Source organism: Ziziphus jujuba, chromosome 7 (assembly GCF_031755915.1).
Source record: "Ziziphus jujuba cultivar Dongzao chromosome 7, ASM3175591v1".
NCBI classification, from domain to species: domain Eukaryota; kingdom Viridiplantae; phylum Streptophyta; class Magnoliopsida; order Rosales; family Rhamnaceae; genus Ziziphus; species Ziziphus jujuba.
Window position 1 is genome coordinate 2,485,544 of NC_083385.1, and position 24,072 is coordinate 2,509,615.

Genomic DNA, 24,072 nt, shown 5'->3' on the forward strand with positions numbered 1-24,072 from the left:
ATTGGCATATTCCTAGTTATTCATATGCTGCTGGTCCCAATCCCATGACTCTAATCTCTCATACTCTGTAAGCCGCAAACATAACCTGAGGTTCTCCTTTAACCATCCTCTATTCACCATGTCTTTATGTGGGAATTCAGAACAAGCTCTGCATCCTTAAAAAGCATCACGAACTGCAGGCTTTTGCTACTCTCTTCTGCCCATTGCTGCATTTCTGTATGCTTTTGCTCCACTTTCGTAGTTGCTAGTTCTTCTTCGTTTGTTATTGGTTTTTCCTAATTCTTCAGCATTTTCTTTTTTTCTGTACAAATGTGATCATATCATATCTGCCGTGTAAATGTAGACCACGACATTTTTCATAGCAAAGATTTTGATCTTGCTGCTGGGTTCTGTTTTATTCTGTTCTTTTTTTCTTTTTTTTCTTTTTTTTTCCCAGAACAAAAAACATCGATCGCCAATGGCAACTCTGACTGCTTCAAGTTTTTGCACAAGAAGTTTACATGTCAACCTCAGAGAATCTATTGGACCAGATTCTAAAGCAACGTTAAAGAAAGATTTGATCACAACCCACCGTGGGCTAAGAGCTACCAACAAAGTGGATGAGTTACATGTCAAAGCAAAGGCAAAAGTAAATGGCAGACAAGCAAAAAGATATGCATCCGAGAGCAGAAACTGGAGGTCTTCAGGCCTCATTGTTTGCGGGATGAACATAGTATTTTTCGGAACAGAGGTTGGTCCATGGAGCAAAACTGGCGGACTCGGAGATGTTCTTGGAGGTCTACCTCCAGCTATGGCAGTAAGATAGCTTTTTATACTCACCCAAATTTTTTTTTATCAAATTTCCTAAACCTGGGCACATATATTGTTAAAAATCATAGCACAATTCAACAAAATTAGTTACTTTCTCAGGCTAATGGGCATCGTGTTATGACCGTGTCTCCACGTTATGACCAGTATAAAGATGCTTGGGATACAGAAGTCATAACAGAGGTAGGTTATTTATATGATGCACTTTCATCAAAGCTTGCAGACCCTGAGTCCAACTAATTAGTCCAATTAAATGACAATGTTCCCTTCGGTTTATAAGCTTAAAGTGGGAGAAAAAGTAGAAAAAGTTCGATTTTTCCATTGCTACAAACGAGGAGTTGATCGTGTCTTTGTGGATCACCCGTTGTTCCTCGAAAAGGTTGGTCTTCTTTTGTGAAGCCATTATCTTTTTTTCTCTTGCTTCTTGAAGCGACTATGAATTATGTTGAGGAGACTAATCAACCACATGTTTACATTACATGATTATTAATTAAACATCAAGGTGTGGGGAAAAACTGCGTCCAAAATTTATGGACCTATTGCTGGAGAGGATTACAAGGACAACCAACTTCGGTTTAGCCTGTTATGCCAGGTGAATATATTCTCCATCCTTTTGGTTACACAGTTCTCATGTGCTAGACTTAATCCTGCATCAATCCACCTAAATTAATTAACGTGCAAACTAGAATGTATGCTCTAAGTGTTCCAAGGAATATTCTAATTCACGCCACCATTCCACACAATATCGCAGTGAATAACATATTAAAACATACACATATAAAGCACTATTTCTTTGTATTTTTTGTACTGTATTCACCTGAGTTTGCAATATATCTATAGTCTCATCTGCTGTGTAGCTTGGTTTCTTAGTCCTTAACTCCTTATTTTGTTAGTGTTCTCAGTTTTCTCACGCTTTAAATTCTATGGATTAGGCAGCTCTAGAAGCACCAAGGATTCTAAATTTTACCAACAGCAAATACTTTTCTGGACCATACGGTAATGTATACACTCATCTATGATTCTCAAAACCAACGATTCTTTTACTCTACATTGTCCCAGAGACATCTAAAACACAAGTTTCGGCTTCCAGGTGAAGATGTTGTTTTTGTTGCTAACGATTGGCACACTGGACCCCTTGCATGCTACCTGGAAACAAATTACAAATCCAGAGGCATATATAAGAGTGCAAGAGTAGGTGGAAATGTTCTTTAATCTTTGAAAAAAAATTTTTTTTTTTTTCGTTATTTGCTTATTTGGAAAAGCTAAGAAGGAATTTTTCCTGTCATCTGTCAGGTAGCTTTTTGCATTCACAACATTGCTTACCAAGGCAGATTTGCATTTGCAGACTTCTCACTCCTTAATCTCCCAGACCATTACAAAAGTTCTTTTGATTTCATTGATGGGTAATGATTCCCATGAACTTAACACAGCATGATTATCATATGCCTCAAACTTTCATGGTATAAATATTATTAATATTCCAAATTCTGCCAAATTATGCAGCTATGACAAACCAATAAAGGGGAGAAAAATTAATTGGATGAAAGCTGGAATCTTAGAATCAGACAAGGTCTTGACTGTTAGCCCATACTACGCCAAGGAACTTGTTTCAGGGGTTGAGAAAGGAGTGGAATTGGATAACGTCCTTAGGAAAACTGGAATCATTGGAATTGTAAATGGCATGGATGTACAGGAATGGAACCCATTAACTGACAAGTATACAAGCGTCAAATATGATGCTTCAACTGTGAGGTTCCTGAACAGAGAAATAACTTCGTTAACCAGTATTATTTGTAATATGCTTTTTTTTTTTTTTTTTTCTCAATTAAGGCAAATATCATTTAATGTTAACTCGCTCAGGTGTTAGATGCTAAGCCTCTTTTGAAAGAAGCCCTCCAGGCAGAAGTAGGATTACCAGTGGATAGAAACATTCCTGTTGTGGGCTTCATAGGTAGGCTTGAAGAACAGAAAGGTTCAGATATTCTTATAGCAGCCATTCCCCAATTCATCAAGGAGAATGTTCAGATAATAATCCTGGTAAGCATTCAACCTGGAAGTTTGTTTTTCACCTTTTTTTCCAGAAACTGCTATCCAATGACTGAAATTGCAACACATATATGCATATTATCAGCCTATTGCAACTTGGTAATCTGTCAGGGGACGGGTAAAAAGCCAATGGAAAAGCAGCTTGAACAGTTGGAGAAACTATATCCTACCAAGGCCCGAGGGGTAGCAAAATTCAATGTTCCTCTGGCACATATGATAACAGCCGGAGCTGATTTCATATTGGTTCCAAGCAGATTCGAGCCTTGTGGTCTCATTCAATTGCATGCCATGCGTTATGGAACTGTAAGAGGCTTGGCAAAAGAATTTCATATTCCTAAGCTTTTATCTGATGTTGCTAACTACAAGTCTCCCTGTTTTCTACTCCTCTGCAGGTACCAATTGTTGCCTCAACTGGTGGATTGGTAGACACCGTCAAAGAAGGATTCACAGGGTTTCATATGGGAGCCTTCAGTGTTGAAGTACTAACTTGTTTCCATTGTTTTTACACTGCATTTTCGATGCCTGTACATGAGGAAGTTTCTAACAAGTTACCTTCTCAGAGTGATGCTGTTGATCCTGCAGACGCAATAGCAGTGTCAACAACTGTCAAACGAGCCCTAGTCACATATGGAACTTCAGCTTTGACTGAGATTATAAAGAACTGCATGGCTCAAGATCTCTCATGGAAGGTGAGAAAAATTCTATCCAAGGGAGATGCTATCCAAAGACAATAGATGAATGGAATTCCCACATTCTTGTAATATCCAAAGACAATAGATGAATGGAATTCCCACATTCTTGTAATTGAATGGTTTTCGTGGTGCAGGGACCTGCTAAGAAGTGGGAGGATGTGCTACTGAGTCTGGATGTTGCCAGCAGCAAACCCGGAATCGATGGTGAGGAAATTGCACCACTGGCCAAGGAAAATGTTGCCACTCCGTGACTTCTAATGAGTTTTGGAAGGAAAATGTTGCAACCCATTAGTTCTAACGAGTTTTATTTGTTAACACCGGCGTTACACAACTAGAAGTGATCCATTAACCAACGCAAGTCTCATGCACCCACTTACTGTATATTGTAATTGACTTTATTTGATCCTCAAAAACTTTTGGGACATACGGTCTTTAATCATACTGAACCAATATATGCGTCTTTAATTATAATACACCAATATATGCGTCTTCAATCATAATAAACGTCGTTCGTATATCTTTAGATTAATCATATCTTTGATACTAAAAATAAACGTCGTTAATATATCTTTAGTTTAATCAATATCTAAACCATACGCTGATCCTCACAGACAAAGCCTGAGCAAATTAATGAGTCAGGGGAACGGACATTCAGTGGCACTGAGAGACAATCCCAACTACTTTTTAAAGATAATCCCATCAATTAATTATAAGGTAAAATGAAGATGGATGCCGAACATACATCAAGGATGGCAATTTGCCCAGCGCAGCCAGATACCCACGGTGCACCGTTCCATTTTCCCTAAAAATTCGAGAATCCGTTTTCCCCAAAAATTCAAGAATGCAGGACAAACTCAAGATAAATGTCTAAAAACCGAATTGGAAACGGGAAATAATAACCCCGCCCCAATATATATATATATATATATTTATTTATTTATTTATTATTTTTTTTATAAAATTTTATTTATGTAAAATTTTTTTTTTTTCATTTATTTTTTTAAATATATATTTTATTATAATTATAAATTTATCTTTTAATATATTTTATTATATTTTTATTGCATTGTAATCATTTTTTTTATATTTTAATCATAAAATAATTTTTTTATATAAATTTCTAAAAAAAAATCAATTAAAAAACAAAATGAAAAAAATCATCCCGCCGCAAAATCCCCGATTCCACCCCGCACCTAAAGAAACGGAAAAATTACCGAGATAGAATGTAAAATTCCCCGCGGGGATGAGAACAGAATTTTAAAAACCAGCCCCGTCCCGCCCATTAACATCCCTACATACACTGTTCTTCCCAATAAGGATTACATATCTAAGCCACAATTTAAAGAATAAAAGAAGCAAAACTGATCTGAAATTCTTCTATGTATCAAGAAGCTCAAGCTCAAGGCCCCTGAAAAATCATCTTTAACCATACGCTGATCCTCATAAACAAAGCCTAGCACACTAGTGAGTCAGGGGAACGGAAATTCAGTGACATTGAAACACAATCCAATCAATTAATTAAGACAATCCCATCAATTAATTATATGGTAAAATAAAGTTGGATGCAGAGCATACACTATTCTTAACAAAAAGGATTACATATATAAGCCACAATTTAAAGATTAAAAGGAAGCAAAATTGATCTGAAATTCTTTTATGTATCAAGAAGCACACGCTCAAAATCTTAAGACAAAAGGACCCTGAAAAAATTGTTCGAATAGAGTGCATACATATCTAATCAACCAAAAGAAAAGACCAGCCTAAAACATTAATAAACGTAACACTTCTTAGAAGTACTAGAAACGCAAAGTAAAACATCATCTGAAAGGAGCTCCTAATCGAACAACGAAAATCCCATATCATCATCACTTTCTTCCTTGGGCTCTTCCTGTAGAGAGAAAGAAAACAAATGTATATTAATCCGATATTTTTCTTAAAAAAAAAAAAAAACACCAAAATAAAAATGGCAACAAACATACAACCCGTCCGCTCTAAATCATGAAATGCCATTCTTACCTTCTTCTCCTCAGGTGGAGGAGCGGCAGCAGCGCCACCAGCAGCAGCACCACCTGCGGTTGGAGCAGCGGCAACTGGAGCACCACCACCACCGGCACCAGCATTCAATATAAGATCCTCAATGTTACGCTTCTCTGCAAGCTTAGCAAACAAGCTTGGCCAGTATGATTCTACGTCAACATTGGCAGCTTTTACCAAGGTTGCAATCTTCTCCGCCTATTTTAATTTACATTAAGGACAAAACCCATCTTCCAAACACACAAAATAAGAATAATAATAATAATAATAATAATAATTACAAACTAAAAAAATAATAAATGACCCCCAAGAGAAGCGGAGCAATCTCAATCTGATTGTGAATTGTTAAAACATCAACCTTTTAAAGCAACTTCCAAGCAATCCTAAACATCTAAAACTTAATTTCTAATTTATTTTCTGGAAGTAAGAACAACCAGGAGTGAATAATCTTATTTGAGACTAAAGGGTTATTGGGCTAAAATCATTCCCTATTCTACAAACCAGAAAATAATGAATAAACCCCAAAAAGTAACACAAACACGATTTTTCACAGCGGTTTCGTTGGGTAAAACAGTCCAAAAAGAAACTGGGAACCAAACTAAGCAATGAAAAAATAATAATTAAAAAAATAATAATAAGATGTAAAAGATCGCGGGAAAGGATACAGTGACGGGGATGCCATCGTCTTGGAGGATCATGACGGCGTAGCTGCAAGCAAGCTCTCCAACCGACATCGTTTCTACTTACTACACAAACCCACAATCCAAAACTGCTTAATCATCCATCAAAAACCCACAACAAATTCATAAAAATAAATGGTCAAAATGGAAGATACACAAAAAGTACCTGAGCGGGATTGGTCGATGTGTCTCTGCCGGAGTCTTTGCTGCGCGGCTACAGAGTGAAAATGCTAGGGTTTCTGATTTCCAGCAGGTACTCGTTTTTAAATGCAACTGAAAATGGGCTCCTCAGATTGTTTGGAGCCCAATTTGTGACACCCAAGTGAAAAATGGGCTTTTGAACTGTAAGCCCATTATGCTCCCAATCTGAGCTCTTGACAACTCTCTCAACACGTGTCCGTTTTGCCCCCCAATCCCCAAGTTTTATGCCGGACTTTCGGCTTTCTCAAAATCTTTTCTTTATTTTTTTGCCCTTTCCCTTTTTTTTTTTTTTTTTTCCCTTTTATTTATTTATTTATTTTTTTTTTTATCATAGCTTGACAATTACAAACTCGATTAATAAAACTCTCGAGGAAAAATAGAAAAGAACGTGAATGGTAATGTTTATACTATTGTTCAAAGAAAGAAAGTTTGTACTAAATAATTTAATATTACTCTATACGCTTTTATATTTAATTAAATAAAAAGGAAAAACTAAAAGTTATAGCTCTTTTTTAGAACAAAATATATTTTAAATTAATTATGTACATGAATGTATACATAAAAGATTGTTGGCAGAGATAAAATCCAAGAATTTTAACCTTATTTCTCATGCTGGACACCAATCTACCTTTGTCTTCAGGCAGGAATGTGGCAATAAAAAGGAAGTTTAAAATAGTTCAACAAAAACAATAACCTATTCAATTATATAAACACTTCCAATAGTTTCTTGAACTTCAAAACAAATTAACTAAATAACATGGACAAACGATTAAAAAAAGGGGGAAAAGATGTGTAGAATAAGTATTCAACATTGACTGTATTGTATGTTAGGCAATCAAGAGGCTGTGAGTAGACTATAAGCCTCGTTGCAGATTCCAAGGTTACAACAAACGGATGAAACCAACGAGTTCCATGAAGAACTTTGTGGTAGCATGCCTTGGCTAATCATCTCCTCCAGCCAAAGAACAGCTTCATATTGCCTGCCCACAGAACATAGACCCTTGATCACTACATTATAGGTTTCAACACAAGGCCAGTGTGATTTGATTAACATCTCCTCCAAAACACGGCTTGCTTCCGCAAATCTACCCTCACGACATAGTCCATCAACTAAAATAGTGTAAGTTTCCTTATCAGCAACACAACCCACTTGTTTAGCCATCTTCTTTAAGTATCCAACAGCAAATGCCGATTTGCCTCCATTACAAAGCCCTCTCAGCACAACATTATAAAGTCTAACAGTTGGAACACAAGTTCCCTCCATCATTTCCGTTTCAATCACTTTCACTGCTTCATCAACTTTCCCTTCCCTACATAATGCTTCCATCTTTGCTTCATAAATCAAAGGCGTCGGCCTAAAGCCTCCATCTTGCATTACCTCGAGAACTTTGTCAGCTTCAACAATTTTATTTTCTTTGTAAAGATCAATAGCCATGGCAGTGTAACTAGCCAAACTGGGAATGCCACCTTTTATCAGAGCTTCATTGATCAATTGTTTAATTCTTTCCACATCTTGACCATCTCTGCAGTAACTGAGATCAATACGATGACTACTTCGTTTGGGAGCCTTGAGCCCCTTCCTTAATATCTTTCCTAGTATTTCCATTGCCTCCTCAACCTGTCCATGATGACAGAAAGCATCTAACAGGGTCCTGTAGATTACAATATCTGCACCACTACCCTTCTGAGAAATCCTCCAAAACATTGAATATAATAAATGTTTTGCCTCATTCAGCCTGCCATCTTCACACAACCCTCTCATCAATGTTCGATAAGTTTCTCTTTCCGGATAGCAACCCTGATAATCCATCTCTTGGAAAACTTGCAAAGCAATATCTGAACGACCCCTTTCGCACAGAGCACGCATAAGCAAATTCAAAGACCGAATCCTAGACCTGACTTCCCACCCACAAGAATTCTCCACGAAAAGACGGTGAGCGGTTTCAAACCTAGACTCATTCACCATTATTTGCAAAACGGTATTGAAAGATTCCGTCCAGTTCACACAGTTGAATTTTGGAATGTTCTTAAAGAGAGTTAATACTTCATCCAGCAACCCAGCTCTCTCATAGGTCTTGATTGCATCTACAAAAACTGAATCTTTGCACTCACAGGAGTCTATTTTCATTTGATCAATCACCTCTTTCATCTCGGTGATTCGGCCAGAGTTCCCAAGGATGCCAATCATGGCGGCATAAACTGGACCATTGTGACGGTAATTAGGGTACTTGGATTTAGCTTCATTGAAGATTTTGAGAGCAGTTAATGGATTTTTCTGCGTCCTTATAATCTGAGAAAGATGTGTGGGGGTTAAAAGCCTCGGCCATCTTATATTCATGGTGTACAAGATATTGCAGTAACCTTGACAGAACAGAACGAAAAGTGGCTAAAACTCAAAACGATGGAAGGGAACTTTCAGTTGAGCAAAATGTCAAACAGTTTGGCAGCAATACCTCTTGTAGATGTAGATGCAAAGCAGAGACAGCTTAATCGGGAAAGAGAAGAAGACATTGTGATAAATAAAACTAGAGAGTTCTACTTGACCGTTACATCTCCTTCTCCACTCACCAGATCCCCATTGCAGATAATCGAAAAAAGCGTCGGAATGTATCAGCTTACAAGCTTTACGATTCCGGCTCTGGCTCCCTCCCTCCTCTATTTCCCCTCTCTCTCTCTCTCTCTCTCTCCAGACCCAATTTGATTTTTTTTTTTTTTTTTTTTTTTTTTTGTTGGGGGGGTTTCAAGGGATTTGAAGAGGATAGCGTTTTTTTTTTTTTTTTTTTTTTTTTTTGTTTGTTGGGGGGGTTTCAAGGGATTTGAAGAGGATAGCGATAAGATACGAATCAACGCCGATTGTAGAAGTCGCCAGGTTCTTGTATTAACTGCTTTGTTCAATTTTCACATTCGATAGTTTTTTTTTGTTTTTTTACTTCTTTTTTTCTTTTTGTTGGTACGCCTAGTATCGATTTTCTTAGTTGTACGGGCTGTTGTTTGATGAAAGATTTGGTTTTTTTATAAAATTTGTTTTTTGGTACTGCAATTAATTATTAAAAGATTCTAAGTTTGATACCATTTTCTCTTCCTGAGTAAGTATTTCCAATCGGTATCTTTCCTAACGGATGCGGTCTTTTTTTTTTTCTTTTTTTATTTTTTTCTTTTTTTGAAAAAAATATTTAAAAAAAAAAAAAAAAAGTCCTGTCGGATGTGGTTGAAGTCATGGAAATAACCAAGTGTAAGTATGGTTAATTTTGACCATTTGCATGGAAAATGCAATGCAGATTGAGGAGCTCAAGCGTTGTCCGTTTGTTGAGGTAATGAATATTCGATGACATTCCTAGAATTTTGTTAAATAATTTGCAGGTTTATATGTATGTTATCACCTTTTTTTTTTTTTTTTTTTTTTGCTTTGATAGATGTATGTTTATCTCGGTACTTCACCGGCTTTTGGGAACAATTTGGAGTTAGTGGCACATTAATTGATATCGTCCGGATCCAATTGTAATCCTAAAGAACTTTAGGTGACATGGGGATCATGGGACCTCCTGATCCCTGAAACAAAAAACCCATTTTGCATATCATTCATATCTCATACGTCTACTTTCAAGAGGTTGGATTGTGTTGCCACCATCAACTTCGAATGTGTATCAGCCAGTACATTCAATTGAGTGAAAATCCTGTAGATTTCTAAGATGGTATGTTTGAGGAGGTATGATGAATGTAGATCATGAGGCACTGAAATCATTTGCTCAAAAAACATTAGAGGAAGATAGAGATATTTATTTCTCATGTAGACAGACGATTACTGATAAAAGTTGAATTGGATTGACAATGAACAATGATGAACAGAGCGCAACAGTCAACCCAATAACTGATAATAGGTGAAATGCGTTTCCGGGGAATGACACTTTTTTTTTTTTTTTTTATTTCTTCAAAAAGTTTAGTTTGCTTATTTCACATTTGATATTGTCTGCAATTAGTAGAAATGAAGGCATTAATATTCAGTTTTTGCTTGAGAGAATAGTTGCTTTTTGCTAAACAATTACTTAATTTTAAACAAAATTTTGGTCTTGAGCACCAACGTCAGTAAAAACTAAAAACTAAAATGGCCCTCATATTCTATATTGGTAACCTGTTCGACATCAATAAATCGATGACTGCCTTTTGTTTTCTCATATTCTATTAATGAATGAATGGTGCAGCAGAGAGAAAAAATGTTGGTTTGCCAGTTTTCCGATTTTATTAGGATTAGAGAATTAATCCTGGATTCCAAGTCTAAGTGTACAGGCCCAAGTTGGTGCATTTGTTTGTGTCTTGGCTCTTGATCCAACTTTGTCTGGTATTTCTTTCTAGTATTCGTTTCAAAACTTTACTGCTTCCCCAATCAATTTTCTAAGACTTACTTTATATTCATAGGTTGATTACTTTGAATCTGAAGAATAATCAGATGCTAATCTTTTACATCTGGACAAAATGTTAATCAAAAATCAAAATTGAACTTTTTTGTTTTTTTTAAAAAAAATAATAACAATTTTTTTTGGATTATGATGAACTTTGGATTTTTTTTTTTTTTTTTTTTGGAAACTTTGGACTTCTTTTTTTTTTTTCAGAAAAAAACATATGCCATTTTAAATTTGTGACGTTAGTGGTTTACAGCTGTTACGTAGATTATTGTTTAAGACGCAGAGATAAAATATGTATTAAAAGAGAACTGAATTAGATACGAAGGTCAAGTTGCTGTGAACTTGTAAATAAGAAAATTATCAGCTTCTTAAAATAAATATAAATTGTTGATAAATATCAAATAGTTGACATAATTAATTAATGTGAACCTACCCTTCCTTCAATATGAAGGAACCGGTGAGCCAGTCTAAATGTTATTAACGGATAGGATAATTATCAAATTACACACCAGCTGGATTAATTCTATTCAACGAGGAATTAGAAAAACGCCTCATTATCTTTCCCTTCTTAACCCATAAATAATACAGCTGTTGCTGATTTTACACATGGCATTACGTATCCCACAAATTTCATAGATATATTTTTTTTTTTTTCACTTTCATTATTTATTTGACATAGCTATTGACAAAATTAAAAACAAAGTACTAGAATCCGAAGCAAATGATGCAAAAGTCGCATGCCAAACTTTGAATCAAAAAAGTCAGCAGCACTCACCGTCTCCCATTCGTGAGATCCCATTGGATTCCCAAAAATTATTTAAAGTGTGATTATGCAAAAGAAGATTCATAAATAAACAATTTAGCAATGCCAACTGAAAGCGAAAGATGAAAGGTATACATGACAATTATCTGCAAAAGAAGAAACAAAAGGACACATTCTTCTTTCTTGTTCTTTTTTTTTTCCAACTAATCCTATCTCAAAAGTATAAATCATGAATAATGAAACAAGCAAAAAATTATAAGTTAATGGCCAAGCTATCCGAGCTTTTGCCTTTTTTTTTTGCTTTTTTAATTTTTTTCTTGTTGACCAACCACATGCAAGCTGGTTCAAAGACATAAAACCAATCTATTGAACCAGAATAATTCTTGCGAATATAAACAAAAGGGGGTATATGTCATAGGATGCTTTATGCAACCGAGACATAATCATCTGGGGATTAGTATGCAAGGTAGAATCCAAAGCCAATATTTAGTTTCCACCTTCTGCGAATAAGTTAAAAAAAAAAAAAAAAAAATGAATATGATTCTTCTTCTCCTAATGCTAAAAACTACTCAGAAAGACTCCCTATAAAAATGTGTCCTAAACCAAACATGTAATTGATGACAATTATAAAGACGACGATGTTAATGGAAACAAGCTTTTATGATGAAATGGTAAATGCTTGTTTCCATGAATGAACAATCAATCTGTTGGCGAAATGGATTCCTTCTCTTGTTATGCTAGTAGTACTGTGATTAGGCATCCTTTTTGAATCAGCCGCTTAAAAATATTTTCTTTCTTATTTCACTTTTGCTCTTTTTGACCCTTCGTCCATGCATGTTAGTGTCTTTGTAAGAGGACAACATCCCTTTGTTTTGCACACCTGCCAAAAAAATTTTTAAGTTGATGAAGAATTCTGTTCGGAAGCTGCTCCAGAGGCTTGTGAAGCAACTGTTGCTGTTCCTGTTCCTGTCACCGCTGTTGTTGCTGTTGTACCACCTGTTTGCAGTGTACATGTGAATTCTACTGCCAATGGTTGACATTTGAAAGGCTTAAGGAGCAAATAAATCAATAAAAAATAAAAATAAAAAACATGAAACTTTGAAGAAATATGTAAGAATTAGTTAGTTAATGCTATGTCAGAGCTTGAATTCTACTTTGGAAAAGAAAAGTGAGACAAAATTAATCGCTTTATCTTTCACTCATTTCCATGAAATGGCAAAATTTCAAACCAACAATGCTTAATTCCTTTCTAATCACCTGTGGTGGTGGTTGTGGTGGTGGTCATGGCCATTGAAGAAGGAAGTGAGAGGATCCCTGTGGCAGTGGCAGCGGGGCCATAATGATGAGGCAAAAGTGGATACTGAACCATATGAGGATATTGAACGCCATAAGCATGAGCCTGGCTACTCTGTGCATATTGAGCATATAATGGGTATACATTGGGTAACATGCCGGTTGGTCCTGACGCTCCAGCAGTGGTTAAATAAGGTGAGAATTGTTGGCCGCCATACACACTGTAATAGTTCTGCAACAACAATTCCATTAAAAATTAGATCAGAGTATGATCAATGAAATCAGCAATATGGTTTTCTATCAACATATACACTATATATAATTAATTACCATGGGATATATGGAGTCTTGTGAATATCCCGTGTACCTTAAAAGCCAAAAAAAAAAAACAGAAGAAAAAAAATGCAGAAATTAACAAAGAGATACTAAATGCAGAAAAAGAAAAAGAAAAGAAAAGGTATTTCTGTCCTTGCTATATTGCTAAATCTCTTTAGATAGTTTACCCATAAGCTGAATAAGGAAATGCGTACTGAGCAGCGGGATGATGGAAGTATGTTGATGAAGAGCCTTGATATGTTGGCTGAGCCACCAATCCAGATGCCGGTCTAAATCGTCCTCCACCTGCATAACAAAGATTTTATCCATATCATATACTTTTCTGACTCCCATTAGTTTAGATCCCAATTTTTGTTGATTTTAATTAGCCTTCCATGATTAGTAACTTATATAAGCTTGATTAGGATAAAAGAGATATACATATATATGTACATATGTGTATATATATATTCCAATGAAAATGGTTTCAAAAACTGAAATTTATACTTTACAGCAAGAAGAAAAGCAAGTTGATAAGGGACTAATATGGATGCAGTATATATATTCCAACATTCTGCATGCTTACATTGTGTAGTGATCCATTGTTGGCCCAAAAAATTTAAGTGTTTGAGTCGCATTGATATGGGTAAAAAGTGTTATATAGGAATCAAAAGTTAACAAAAAACAAAAAACAAGGAGAAAGAAAAGAGACCATGCTGCTGAGGAGTTGGTGGACGAGTTTTATGAGCACCAAGAGACGCAAGATTGCAGTTTGCTCTCCTTCCATCAATAACAGGGGAGGGATTTTGACAAGCTCTCATGGCTGCCTCTGGATCCTTAAATGTAACCTAACAAAATAAAGAGTCGACAAATAAAAGAATCAACTTTCTTAATCAGAGAGACAGAGAGAGAGAGAGAGATCATCAGGTGGAAGCGAAAAAACAAAGCAATAGTAATGCTCTCCGCAGTGGAACATGATCAAGGAAAAGGAAAATGGGCTTACGAAACCATAACCCTTGGATCTCCCAGTGTTTTTATCTGTGATAACAACAGCTTCCAGGATCTCTCCAAATTGCTCAAAATACCTTCTCATGGTATCCCTTTGAGTCTCCCAAGCCAAACCACCAACAAAGATTTTCGTAAAAGTTGTGTCATTGTATTGCCCAGGATTATTACTACCCACCATCTGAAATTGCCTTGGTTGAGACATGGAAAACAATTACGCATACACAGATATACACCAATACAAGTATCCCCAAAAATCCCAAAATTAAAAAATAAAAAATAAATAATAATAATAATAAAGAGAATGAAAGAGATAAATGTAGAAAACGGAGAAAAACCCAAAACCCAAACAAAGAGAAATTTTTTTTCTTTTTTTGTTTTTAAGGGGGGTAAATAAGGCCAGAAAGAGCTGATTCTGTTTTCAAATATCACATCAATGAAAACACTCGTGCACTTGTGATTCTGTTTATTCCTCTTCTTCCCCTCCTTTCTATAACTTGTTGTTTCTCTACCGCTATAACTGCCACTTTTTCACAACCAGAACAACTCCTCAGATTCCTCAACAACGATTCCCCTAACGAGAAAATCATTACTGTTGAGGGTGGAAAAAAAAAATGGAAATGAAAGAGAGAGAGAGAAAAAAGAAAAACCACCTCCAACAAATATACTTATATATACATACACACACATAAACAAAAACACTCCGGCTTATGCTGAGAGAAAAAAATAACAATAAAAACAATAAATCAGAAAAAAGAATAAATGAAAAAAAAAAAATTGGAGGAGAAGGGAAAAGGTAGAAGACAAAAAAGCTGCTAGTGGGCACCCACGACAACAGTAGCCATAAGGTGTCCAATGAAATATCAAAAACCCGAGAGACCAAGTGACCAACCTTTTTTGCTGTATCAGCACTTTCTCTCTGCTATATGCATAAACATAATAATATTAATAATATATATTTTATTAATAGTATTCATTTGTGGAGGGTGGGTCTGCATGAACATCTGCTTCGCTGTATTCAACCTTCCTTTTCCTTCTCTCTCTCTCTCTCTCTCTCTCTCTCTCTCTCTCTCCCACCTCTTAATATTGCTTGCTCTGTTTATGGCATTTTTGGTGGGGCTCTGGGATGATACCTTGATGCCCTCTCTTCTTCTCCTCTCTGTCTTTCTCTGTTCAACTCTCTCTTTCTCTTTCCAGAACCTTCAGCTATTATCTTAACCGGAAAAAAAAAGAAAAAGAAAAATGTTCAGAAAATAAGTATGTTTGGTGGGCCAGAACTTTCTGGCACGACCTTCTAAATTCTCTTTAAAATAAAAAATAAAAAATAAAAAATTGGGTTGTGAACATTAAGATTAGAAAACCATTCTAAGCACCCTTTTGTTTTTGTAAGTTAACCAGCTTCTTTTCCTAATTAAGAAACATGAAATTCCAAAATTACCCTTCATTGCATGGTGTATTCTCATTGCTCTGTCAAAGGGTTTTCCAACGGACATTGCCAGCAGATTTCATAACGTTGTGAGCCTCGTGAGGGTTAGTCACTGCCCCATAAATTAACACCCTATGTATTATTAATCTCAACAACATCCATTGTCTTTGATATGTTGGCTTTCCCATGTTGTCCCATTGGGTCCCTCTTAATTTATGCGTTTGGAGCAGTAGTCCAAAAACTCCTCTAGTGTATCAAACTGGCATATGAAAACCAATTATGCCTGTACAATGATTTTACATTTAACATTTTATTACACCTCATCTTAGCTGTTGAAATGTCGAGCTCGCCAGGAATTGGTAGAAATTTGATCCATATAATTATTATTATTATTATTATTTTTTAAAAAAGACCTCTACTATGCTTAATGTCACTTATTTGTCAGAACTAAATTCATTTGCTTAGCAAAATTACAGTAATATGTTAAGGTCTGTGACATTATTGATCTAAAATGCTCTTAAAACCGACAAATCGTTTGTTATATCAAGGTAGTTTTAGAAGTAAATTAAATTGTTGTAGTGAAGAGAAATGAAACTAATAATTTTAAAGATAGGTATTAGATATGGGAGGGAAAAATGAAAAAGGCATAGAAACAGAAAGGAGGGTATATTAGTAATTAGGAAAAGATAGAGTTAAAAAAGGGGCACCCCTGATGGATGTAATACAAAAATGGGAAAGAATATTAATAGAAAAAAGGTAATAATTAAGAGAAGCAATAAAGGAAAGGAGAAGAAGCGTTGTAAGCGGCGTCTATAATGGTCAAAATGGGGGGGTGGAGGGGGTAGAAAAGCCAAAAGGGAAAAATATGAGGAGGGTAATTAGATCTCCACCAGATATAATTAAAACCCTGAAACCGAATCATGACTGTCGCTACCACACAACGGCTTTGGACTCTCGAAGAGATCGGTCAAACCTGTCCTTTTTCTCTTCCTTGTTTTCTTTTTCCTATTTTAGTATTATTTTATTTTCTTCACTTTTCTATTATCAAAAATATTAATAAATTTTCCATAAATAAATATCTTTTTCTTATATTATATTTATATATATATATATATATATTTTTTTTTTCATTCTGTCTGATATTACCACCATCTATGTGTCTCTTTCTTCTTTGTCGGCTTTCTTGGCGGCTATTAAGCTGGGCTTGAGACTTGAGAAAGAAAGAGAAATTGGTGTTGAGCTTCTGCTAAGTCCACCCATAGCTAGCCACCACCCAAAGAAGCTCCAAAGATCTTCAGCCATATATTTGAAAATGACAGTTGAACCAATATCATTTTTTAAAAACAAAAAAGTGTTGGATAAGTACATTAAATCCATTTCATCCAAAAAAAAAAAAAAAACATTAATCCTTTCCCGCTTATCTCAATTTTTTTGACTGTCTGTAATGTTTTTTATTCTTCAACTTAAATAAATAAGTATTCTAATCCCTGATCCCCCCCCCCCCCCCAAAAAAAAATATTGCTAAGTTCACCACAATTAAAAAAAAAAAAATTCATTGCATAGTTATTTCTTTAGAAAAAAAAAAAGAGTATGATTTAGTATTTTAAATAAAAATAGGGAGTAATAAATAATTATGGAAAATTAAAAATAAAAATTGCATTCATCATTCTCTTATATATATATATATATATATATATATGCACAAATGCAAAATGAATTGAGCACCACCATCTATAATCTTTTCGTCTCTATCCTTTTATAATTTATACTCCAATGAGGAAGCTTATATCTTAAACTGATTGATTATATACAAAGCTTTTGCATTTTTTTCTTCATTATCAACTAATAATGAACAATATTCACCAAATAAATAAAGTAATAATGAACAATAACTTTTTTGCTAAGCAAAATTAGAACGAGGCTATATGACCATTGGTTAAACATGGTTTTTATAATCCCACCAATTTCAATAAAATTGAATGGAAATGATAACAAAATCCCGATGGGGACAGTTTTTCTACTAGCTAGGTCTAGACTGTCAAGTTCAAAACAATTCTTTTTCATTTGCTATTAGATTAGAGAATGTGTAACGGGCAATAAAGTTTATTGTATTTTTCAATTTGCCATCCCTTTAGATGACCAACTAAGATCATTCCATTCATCATTTTAAACAATATATAATCCAACAAACCGTCCAAAAAGATTAGCAGAAAGAAAGTGCCTTTCTGTTGTATAAAACTCTGTTTAATTTAATGTCCGAGTTAAACTAACTTGGATTTTGCAAAAGTTAAAGTGTAAATTAAGAAATCATAGATACAAAAAGCCTCAGAGATTTTATTGATCAGCCGGGGGCCAAATATAGATTGTGGAGATTTTTCATGTAGCTCCCACACCACATGTCACATGGGTCAAAGTACAAAAAGTAAGAGAGAAGAAAATATACATGCATATTAAACAAACAAAATAAAAAAACAGAATGGTGCGTGAAAATTCGAGTCAAACCAACGTTGGGAAAAATGAAAGTTATGGAGGCTGGCTTGAGGACAAGCAAAGCAAAGCCAAGCTCTGGATAGAGAGAGAGAGAGAGAAAGAAAAATGGAAGAAAATAAAAAGGGTAGCCTAAGAAAATGTGGAGGGTGTCGTACTATCCACATGAAGGCTGCAAAACCAGGCAGGCAATGAGCAGAAGAGGGTCAGAAGCGAAGCACATGCCGCTTGCCAGTAGCTTCCCATTATTGTCCAACCCTCAGAAATTACCCATTTTAGCCCAGGATCTAGACCGTTGGATGATATCTGGCAACGGGAAATCCTAGGGTGAAAAAGAAGCAGCATTGGCGTTGGGGGATATTCTGGGATACTGGGGTGGTCAGCACTGCAGGGGATCAGCAACAGGAAGAGGCTCTTTATGCAGTTTTATGTTTCCTTGGACTTACATTACCCATTGAATTGCCTCTTATTACATCACAGTCCCCTATTCAGAGCTGTGCAGGTTGTACCACTTCCTATTTCTTTCCAAATTTTTAGACCCTGTTTGCTTCCCTACCTACGCTTTTGGTACTACCACCCTTCCTACTCAGTACTCACCTCCCGACACGTCCCACTTTACCATTCTTCCTCCTGCCATATATGAAATCTATGCCCCCACTTCATAAATTAATTAATAATTTAGACAGCAAAACAGTATTCTTATTTATATTCCAAAGAAAAATCGAAAAGGGAATTCTTTGTTTATTTTCTTTCCCTTTTTTTCTTGTTTTTTACGCTTCCATGAATTAGTAAACAGCCAATGTCAAAAGATATATAATATATTTGTTCAAGTAAAACATTTCCACCATATTTTGATCTTTCTCTGTGTACCTTATTTGATTATAAATATATAATATATCCATGTTTACAAAACCTTGTTCAAAATTTTCAAGCTATCGTATAAAAAATATCTGTGGGCCGTATAAATTCAGTGGACTTCACATTGCGATATTCAGAGAGGCCCATGTAAAACAACGTATATGAGCGTCAGGTTCATCTGTATCCCATTCAACCCATCGGGCTTAATGGTCAAGGGTCAATCTTTGTGGTGTTGTCCTTGTAAGCAAATAACAAGTGCACATTATGTGATTTGTTCGTTCTGTTTTTGCCGAAGACATTTTCTGTTGTTGATAATGAAACTTCCCCAACCTTTCATTCCTTCTGATGCTTTAATTTGCCTAAGATGGTCATTTTAAGTGGCCCAAATTTCTGAAACTATCTCATGCGAATAATGTTTATAGCTAAGTCGATTAGAATTTTGGGAAATTGCCAAAGCCTAAAAAGTGTATAACTATTACAGATGAATGGAAAGTGTGTTTTAGGCCATTTACATACGGGCTTCTCTACTTGAATTTGAGGTCAATCGTGGGCATTAGAAACAAGAATTAATAGTCTCTACAGACATATCTCTGGAATAATTCACCCTGAATTTTCAGTGAATTAAAGATTCAAAAATTGATTTTAGCAGGTTGTTTAGGTTTATCAAGCACATTTTTCAGTCTAAATACTCTAAACCAAGTTTGAAAATGCTAGTTCAAAACTCGTGTAAGCTTCAATTCAAAACAACAGATAAAATCAACTCCTTATGTCCCACGTGTGCACGCTTTGAGTCGTGTTGGACTTTATGCCCTCACCATTTTCAATGTTTCATTGTTGAAGCGGAAGCATAATATTAAGAAAAGAAATATTATATAATATTATGAATTCCCCAACAAGTCTATAGTAAATCTCTACTGGGACCATGAAGAGCATGCTTCGCGCTAATTAACATATATATATTTTTAATGACACAGAGAAGGGATTGCAGATCATCCTGCATATCAGATCTGCAAAGATCTTATATATCAACAAGTCAAACATTGAAGATTTCTATGGATAGCTGGGCAGATCAAATGAATTCAGATTAAGAAAAAGGAAATAAAGGAAAACATTTATAATTATTAACTTTAATTTATTTAATGGGTACAAAATATTATATAATTATGTCTAATTTTATACTACATATATGTACTCCATCTACATAATCTAAATCCTTTTTCCCCCTTTCTTAGAGTGGCTTTCAAATTAATAGACTCAAAAACTCTCTCTCTCTTCTTCAAAAATGGTGCTCAAACTGCATACCCTTGCACACGTCGGTCCCAGATGACCATCAGCAGAAGCAATAATACGAGCAGTAAACCTTCCTTGAAGACAGTCGTTGAGGATCAATCGGCCAAGAAGCTGATTGGAATTCTCTTTGCTCATATCAACCCGTGCCATCAACTCCTTGAGTTGGGTTTCAGTCATACGCACCTTGACCTTCAAACTGTTTGATGATGTTCTGTGTCGGCCTTCATCATCTTCGAGAGGGTACACAACTTTGTTCCTCCCAAACCAATTCCCCATTGTTTCACCTGTACTTACTCGTACTGTCTGTGTGTGTGGTGGGTATGGATGTGTGGACGTGGTTAGCTTTAATTTGGAGCATATATGTGAGAGAAATAGACCAACATCTAGGCATTAAATACAAATGACCCACCTTCGAGAATTAGATGTTTAGGTCATTAAGGTTGACATATCCAAAGAAAACGATGTTGACAAACCGTTCCAGACACCAGCAAACGTAGGAAATTGTATATGTTGGACTTTCAGATATATCATACCCTTTGACTTGGGATTATTATTTAATTACGCTTTCATATTAGACATGCCTCATGCACATTATGTTGAATTTAAATTACTCTTAAAATAATCATATCAATATATATATATATATATATATATATTGGCTAAAAAATCATGAAAATATTCTTATCTGCAGGAATTTGTTGACGCCATATACTTGAAGTTATGAAACATGCCATGAAGCAAGCGAAGCGCCAGCTGACGAAGGATGAACAACGCTGCAGGGACGGTTAGTTTCACGGGATATGTAAAAGGGTTTTGGATAAAATGCATCTTGATATCTTAACTTTCATATTTTTGTAATTGAGACCTATAATTTTTTTAACCTAGCAATTTAAAAAATTAATTTTTTTAATTTGTTGTAATTTGAATATATTAATTTTTAATCTAATATGGTTTAACAGTCATCCCACCTAATTAATATTAGATTATATCAAATTCCAATCTAAAAAATAATAAAGTGTAAAATTTTAAAGCTAGTTTCAAAAATATGTTTTTAGTATATTATAGTTTGAAATTTAATACAAAACTTTTTTTTTTTTTTTAAAAAAAAGATATCAATGTATAAAATTTTAAAAATAATTTTAATATTTTATATTTTAATATCTTTTGTTCTTTTATGAATTAGTATTTTTAAATTTGAAAATTGATATAATTTAATACCAATTATATATGGACCTAAATTATTAAACTTTGAAAATTGAGTATGAAAAATTCAATTAGTTAACCTTATGATTTTCTATAGTCAAGAATTAGCGTGTTGATCGTATATTATGAGGTACTGCAACTTAGCATGACGAAAATAAAATCTGAAAACAGATATTTTGGAAGGATTTTTAATTTGTTTTCCGCTTACATGTGTAAAAGGCTTATCATTTTAAAAGTAAGCATATATAAGTTGAGATGGTGTGCAATTATTGAACAACATATTGAACACGGCCCATAGACGGGACAAAAACTTCGGTAGGAAAGCCCGGGCCTTGATCAAACACGGAAAAAAAAATTAAAAATGAAGGACGGCATCGCCAGGCTAGCCTAGTCGCTTAATTAATTTGGAAAGAGATGGGAAGAAATTAATCATTACAAACTATATTTTTTTTATTTTTTATTTTATTTGAGAATATTAGAAACTACAAAGTTTTTAAATGTGTTATGGAGCAAAAGAATATGAATATACATTTTCCCTTGGAAGAGACAAATAATAAACGTGTTTTAGCAAAGTAATGGGGTACTATGGTGGGACATATTCCTTTTTGTTGAATTTGAAATCCATCTAAAAACTCAAGCCTCGCGCCTAACATGACCAAAACTTAAAATGGTTACCTTTATCCGCCAAATGATAAATATTATTGATTTATAAATAAGCATATGAATTTTTTTCTTTTGTAGGATAATTAAGCATATGACTAATTTAGTAGTCAGTTTTAGACTATTAATCTCAACCTCATTTTCATTTTTCTAGCCCAAGACACTTTCAGTTGCGAAGATTCCATGCATTGTGTGTAACCAAGGAAAACATCTTCACAGTTATCCAAAAAAAAAGAAAAAAATTGGTAAACGTCTCCACAGTCATGCTTACATAACATCTTTCCATAAAAATAATAATAATAAATAAATAAATAAAAATGCTTACGTAACATCTTAGTTCCATTCTTAACCAAGCAGCTTCTCTACCCCTAAGGTCATGTGATTCGTATACTTTGCAGAGACATATGTTCACAGTTACATGAATCACACCTACAGGAATCACAATTATTAGTCTCTGAACGAACACTTTGATCTTTGAATTTTTATTTGCATTGTATTCTCTAAACTTTAGTTTTTGCTATAATTTGGTTTTTAAAGTTATTTTAATCCTAATTTTAATGATTTTAAAGCATGCAGCACACCTATTGTAACATCAACACCCAAAAAAAAAAAAAAAAAATTGAAGTTACAAAATTATAAACCTATACAAGACTATTATATATTGCATTAGGTGCATTGAATGTTTCAAAACTATTAAAAATTAGACAAAAATTGTTCAAAAACCAGTGTGTACTAAAAACTGATGGTTATGCAAGTTCCCATCTCTATGGTTAGCTAGCTTTAAAAAAGTAAATGAGGACAAGGTTAATACTTACTTTAAATTGCTTAAGGATTTCTATTGGCTAGGTCAATTCCTAAAAAAACTAATGGTTTCCCAGGAGGACTTAGTTTGGTTATGCAATGCACAGCTGGCCAGCAGAAGCAGGAAGGGGCTAGAAATGACTATTAGAAAGGAGAAAGAACCAAGAAGAAAGCAAGCCCTCCTCTCAAGGTAGTGGCTTAGATACTTTCTTTTTCCGTAAATAAAGATCAAAGTGCAATTGTGAATATAATCTAGAGACTAACAAAGCTAATAATTCTAAATAATTAGACATATATAATTAAGCTTCCTTAAATGGGTCCTATACTAAGTTAATTAAGAAGATGATTTTGGATTTAATTTGATTAAATAGACAAAGTGTGTGAGTCGTGAGGGTATAATAATTAATATTTTTGAGAAAAGTTATAGATTAGTAGTTATAATATTTTATATATATAGTCAGCAGCTCAGCTAAGTAGATGGCCAGGCAGATGAATTAATTTAATTAAAAACAGTAACTGAGTAAGCGAAAATGAGAACTGTTGATTATGCATGAAATGTTTAAAACTTAATTTAGTAGAACATGTTTAAAATAATAATTACTTAACTTAGTACGTGAATTAGCTAGCAATATTAGAAATGAGAGAATGATTATGGGTATTTACCCAAAAAAGAAAAAAAAAAAGGTACCATAATGGGTTGGGTAAAATGATTAAAGCCGTCGCATGAGTTTTATTTTTTTGGCTGATGATCCGTCCAACTTCAAACTTTCAAGTATTTTACCACCTAAGAATCTAAATCATTACAATGACGTTAGGTGTTGATAAAGCTATTATTGTATCATATGCCTGATTTGAAAATTAATAAAAATAGTTGAACAAAGAGATTAAAAGCCCCTAAAATTCCAAGTACTTTCATGGTAGCTGGTAGGTCGGGTTGCGAGGCAACTAAAATTAATCCTACTGGCAGTCATCTTTTGGGACAAAAGGAGGATGAGGATCGAGGATGGAGTATAATTGAGTAACTGCTGAATCTCACAATCTTTTATGATTAAAGCGGAAAATGCACAAAATGAGACTGGTAGATAACCACATAAGGAAGCTGGTGGTTAAA

The 24,072-nt window shown here is 34.6% G+C and overlaps 4 protein-coding genes across 9 annotated transcripts; 1 reads left to right on the forward strand and 3 right to left on the reverse strand.

The window, feature by feature from the left end:
- The first annotated feature begins 55 nt into the window (after positions 1-55).
- LOC107423777 (granule-bound starch synthase 1, chloroplastic/amyloplastic) lies at positions 56-4,018 on the forward strand. Its single transcript, XM_016033403.4, has 14 exons — positions 56-216; positions 437-796; positions 910-990; positions 1,088-1,186; positions 1,310-1,399; positions 1,740-1,803; positions 1,898-1,998; positions 2,101-2,210; positions 2,311-2,554; positions 2,668-2,844; positions 2,965-3,156; positions 3,246-3,332; positions 3,414-3,542; positions 3,680-4,018. The coding sequence occupies exons 1-14, from the start codon at positions 127-129 to the stop codon at positions 3,794-3,796; spliced, it is 1,941 nt and encodes a 646-aa protein (XP_015888889.3). The 5' UTR covers positions 56-126; the 3' UTR covers positions 3,797-4,018.
- A 1,041-nt stretch (positions 4,019-5,059) lies between these two features.
- LOC107423779 (large ribosomal subunit protein P1) lies at positions 5,060-6,567 on the reverse strand. Of its 2 annotated transcripts, XM_016033406.4 has the most exons (4): positions 6,426-6,567; positions 6,245-6,325; positions 5,562-5,777; positions 5,060-5,433 (listed from the first exon to the last, which is right to left on the reverse strand). In XM_016033406.4, exons 2-4 carry the CDS (start codon positions 6,311-6,313, stop codon positions 5,380-5,382), a joined length of 339 nt encoding a protein of 112 aa, XP_015888892.1. In that variant the 5' UTR covers positions 6,314-6,325; positions 6,426-6,567; the 3' UTR covers positions 5,060-5,379. The 2 variants fall into 2 exon arrangements, with proteins under 2 accessions (XP_015888892.1, XP_048335913.1); XM_048479956.2 differs by lacking the exon at positions 6,426-6,567 and having other exon boundaries at positions 6,245-6,348.
- A 569-nt stretch (positions 6,568-7,136) lies between these two features.
- Positions 7,137-9,199, reverse strand: LOC107423778 (pentatricopeptide repeat-containing protein At1g05600). 2 transcript variants are annotated; one of them, XM_025076106.3, is made up of 2 exons: positions 8,914-9,199; positions 7,137-8,821 (listed from the first exon to the last, which is right to left on the reverse strand). In XM_025076106.3, the coding sequence occupies exons 1-2, from the start codon at positions 8,969-8,971 to the stop codon at positions 7,296-7,298; spliced, it is 1,584 nt and encodes a 527-aa protein (XP_024931874.3). In that variant the 5' UTR covers positions 8,972-9,199; the 3' UTR covers positions 7,137-7,295. The 2 variants fall into 2 exon arrangements, with proteins under 2 accessions (XP_024931874.3, XP_015888891.3); XM_016033405.4 differs by having other exon boundaries at positions 7,137-8,750; positions 8,914-9,198.
- Positions 9,200-11,703: 2,504 nt separating this feature from the next.
- On the reverse strand, positions 11,704-15,508 carry LOC107423785 (uncharacterized). 4 transcript variants are annotated; one of them, XM_060818745.1, is made up of 7 exons: positions 15,129-15,508; positions 14,235-14,417; positions 13,944-14,079; positions 13,420-13,537; positions 13,247-13,283; positions 12,881-13,148; positions 11,704-12,619 (listed from the first exon to the last, which is right to left on the reverse strand). In XM_060818745.1, the coding sequence occupies exons 2-7, from the start codon at positions 14,415-14,417 to the stop codon at positions 12,519-12,521; spliced, it is 843 nt and encodes a 280-aa protein (XP_060674728.1). In that variant the 5' UTR covers positions 15,129-15,508; the 3' UTR covers positions 11,704-12,518. The 4 variants fall into 4 exon arrangements, with proteins under 4 accessions (XP_060674728.1, XP_048334483.1, XP_060674729.1 ...); XM_048478526.2 differs by lacking the exon at positions 15,129-15,508 and having other exon boundaries at positions 11,704-12,123; positions 12,504-12,619; positions 14,235-15,090; XM_060818746.1 differs by lacking the exon at positions 15,129-15,508 and having other exon boundaries at positions 13,447-13,537; positions 14,235-15,092.
- Between the last annotated feature and the right edge of the window lie 8,564 nt (positions 15,509-24,072).

Coding starts and splice junctions, on each gene's coding strand:
- LOC107423779 (XM_016033406.4), bottom strand. CDS start 6,313: ATGTCGGTTGGAGAGCTTGCTTGCAGCTACGCCGTCATGATCCTCCAA. Junction 5,778..6,244: donor ACGATGGCATCCCCGTCACT/GTATCCTTTCCC, acceptor AAATTAAAATAG/GCGGAGAAGATTGCAACCTT. Junction 5,434..5,561: donor CTCCACCTGAGGAGAAGAAG/GTAAGAATGGCA, acceptor TTCTCTCTACAG/GAAGAGCCCAAGGAAGAAAG.
- LOC107423785 (XM_048478526.2), bottom strand. CDS start 14,441: ATGTCTCAACCAAGGCAATTTCAGATGGTGGGTAGTAATAATCCTGGG. Junction 13,284..13,419: donor TTTCCTTATTCAGCTTATGG/GTAAACTATCTA, acceptor TTGGCTTTTAAG/GTACACGGGATATTCACAAG. Junction 12,620..12,880: donor CACCACAACCACCACCACAG/GTGATTAGAAAG, acceptor CACTGCAAACAG/GTGGTACAACAGCAACAACA.
- LOC107423777 (XM_016033403.4), top strand. CDS start 127: ATGTGGGAATTCAGAACAAGCTCTGCATCCTTAAAAAGCATCACGAAC. Junction 217..436: donor CTGCCCATTGCTGCATTTCT/GTATGCTTTTGC, acceptor TTTTTTTCCCAG/AACAAAAAACATCGATCGCC. Junction 3,333..3,413: donor TGGGAGCCTTCAGTGTTGAA/GTACTAACTTGT, acceptor TTACCTTCTCAG/AGTGATGCTGTTGATCCTGC.
- LOC107423778 (XM_025076106.3), bottom strand. CDS start 8,971: ATGTCTTCTTCTCTTTCCCGATTAAGCTGTCTCTGCTTTGCATCTACA. Junction 8,822..8,913: donor TGCATCTACATCTACAAGAG/GTATTGCTGCCA, acceptor TGTTCTGTCAAG/GTTACTGCAATATCTTGTAC.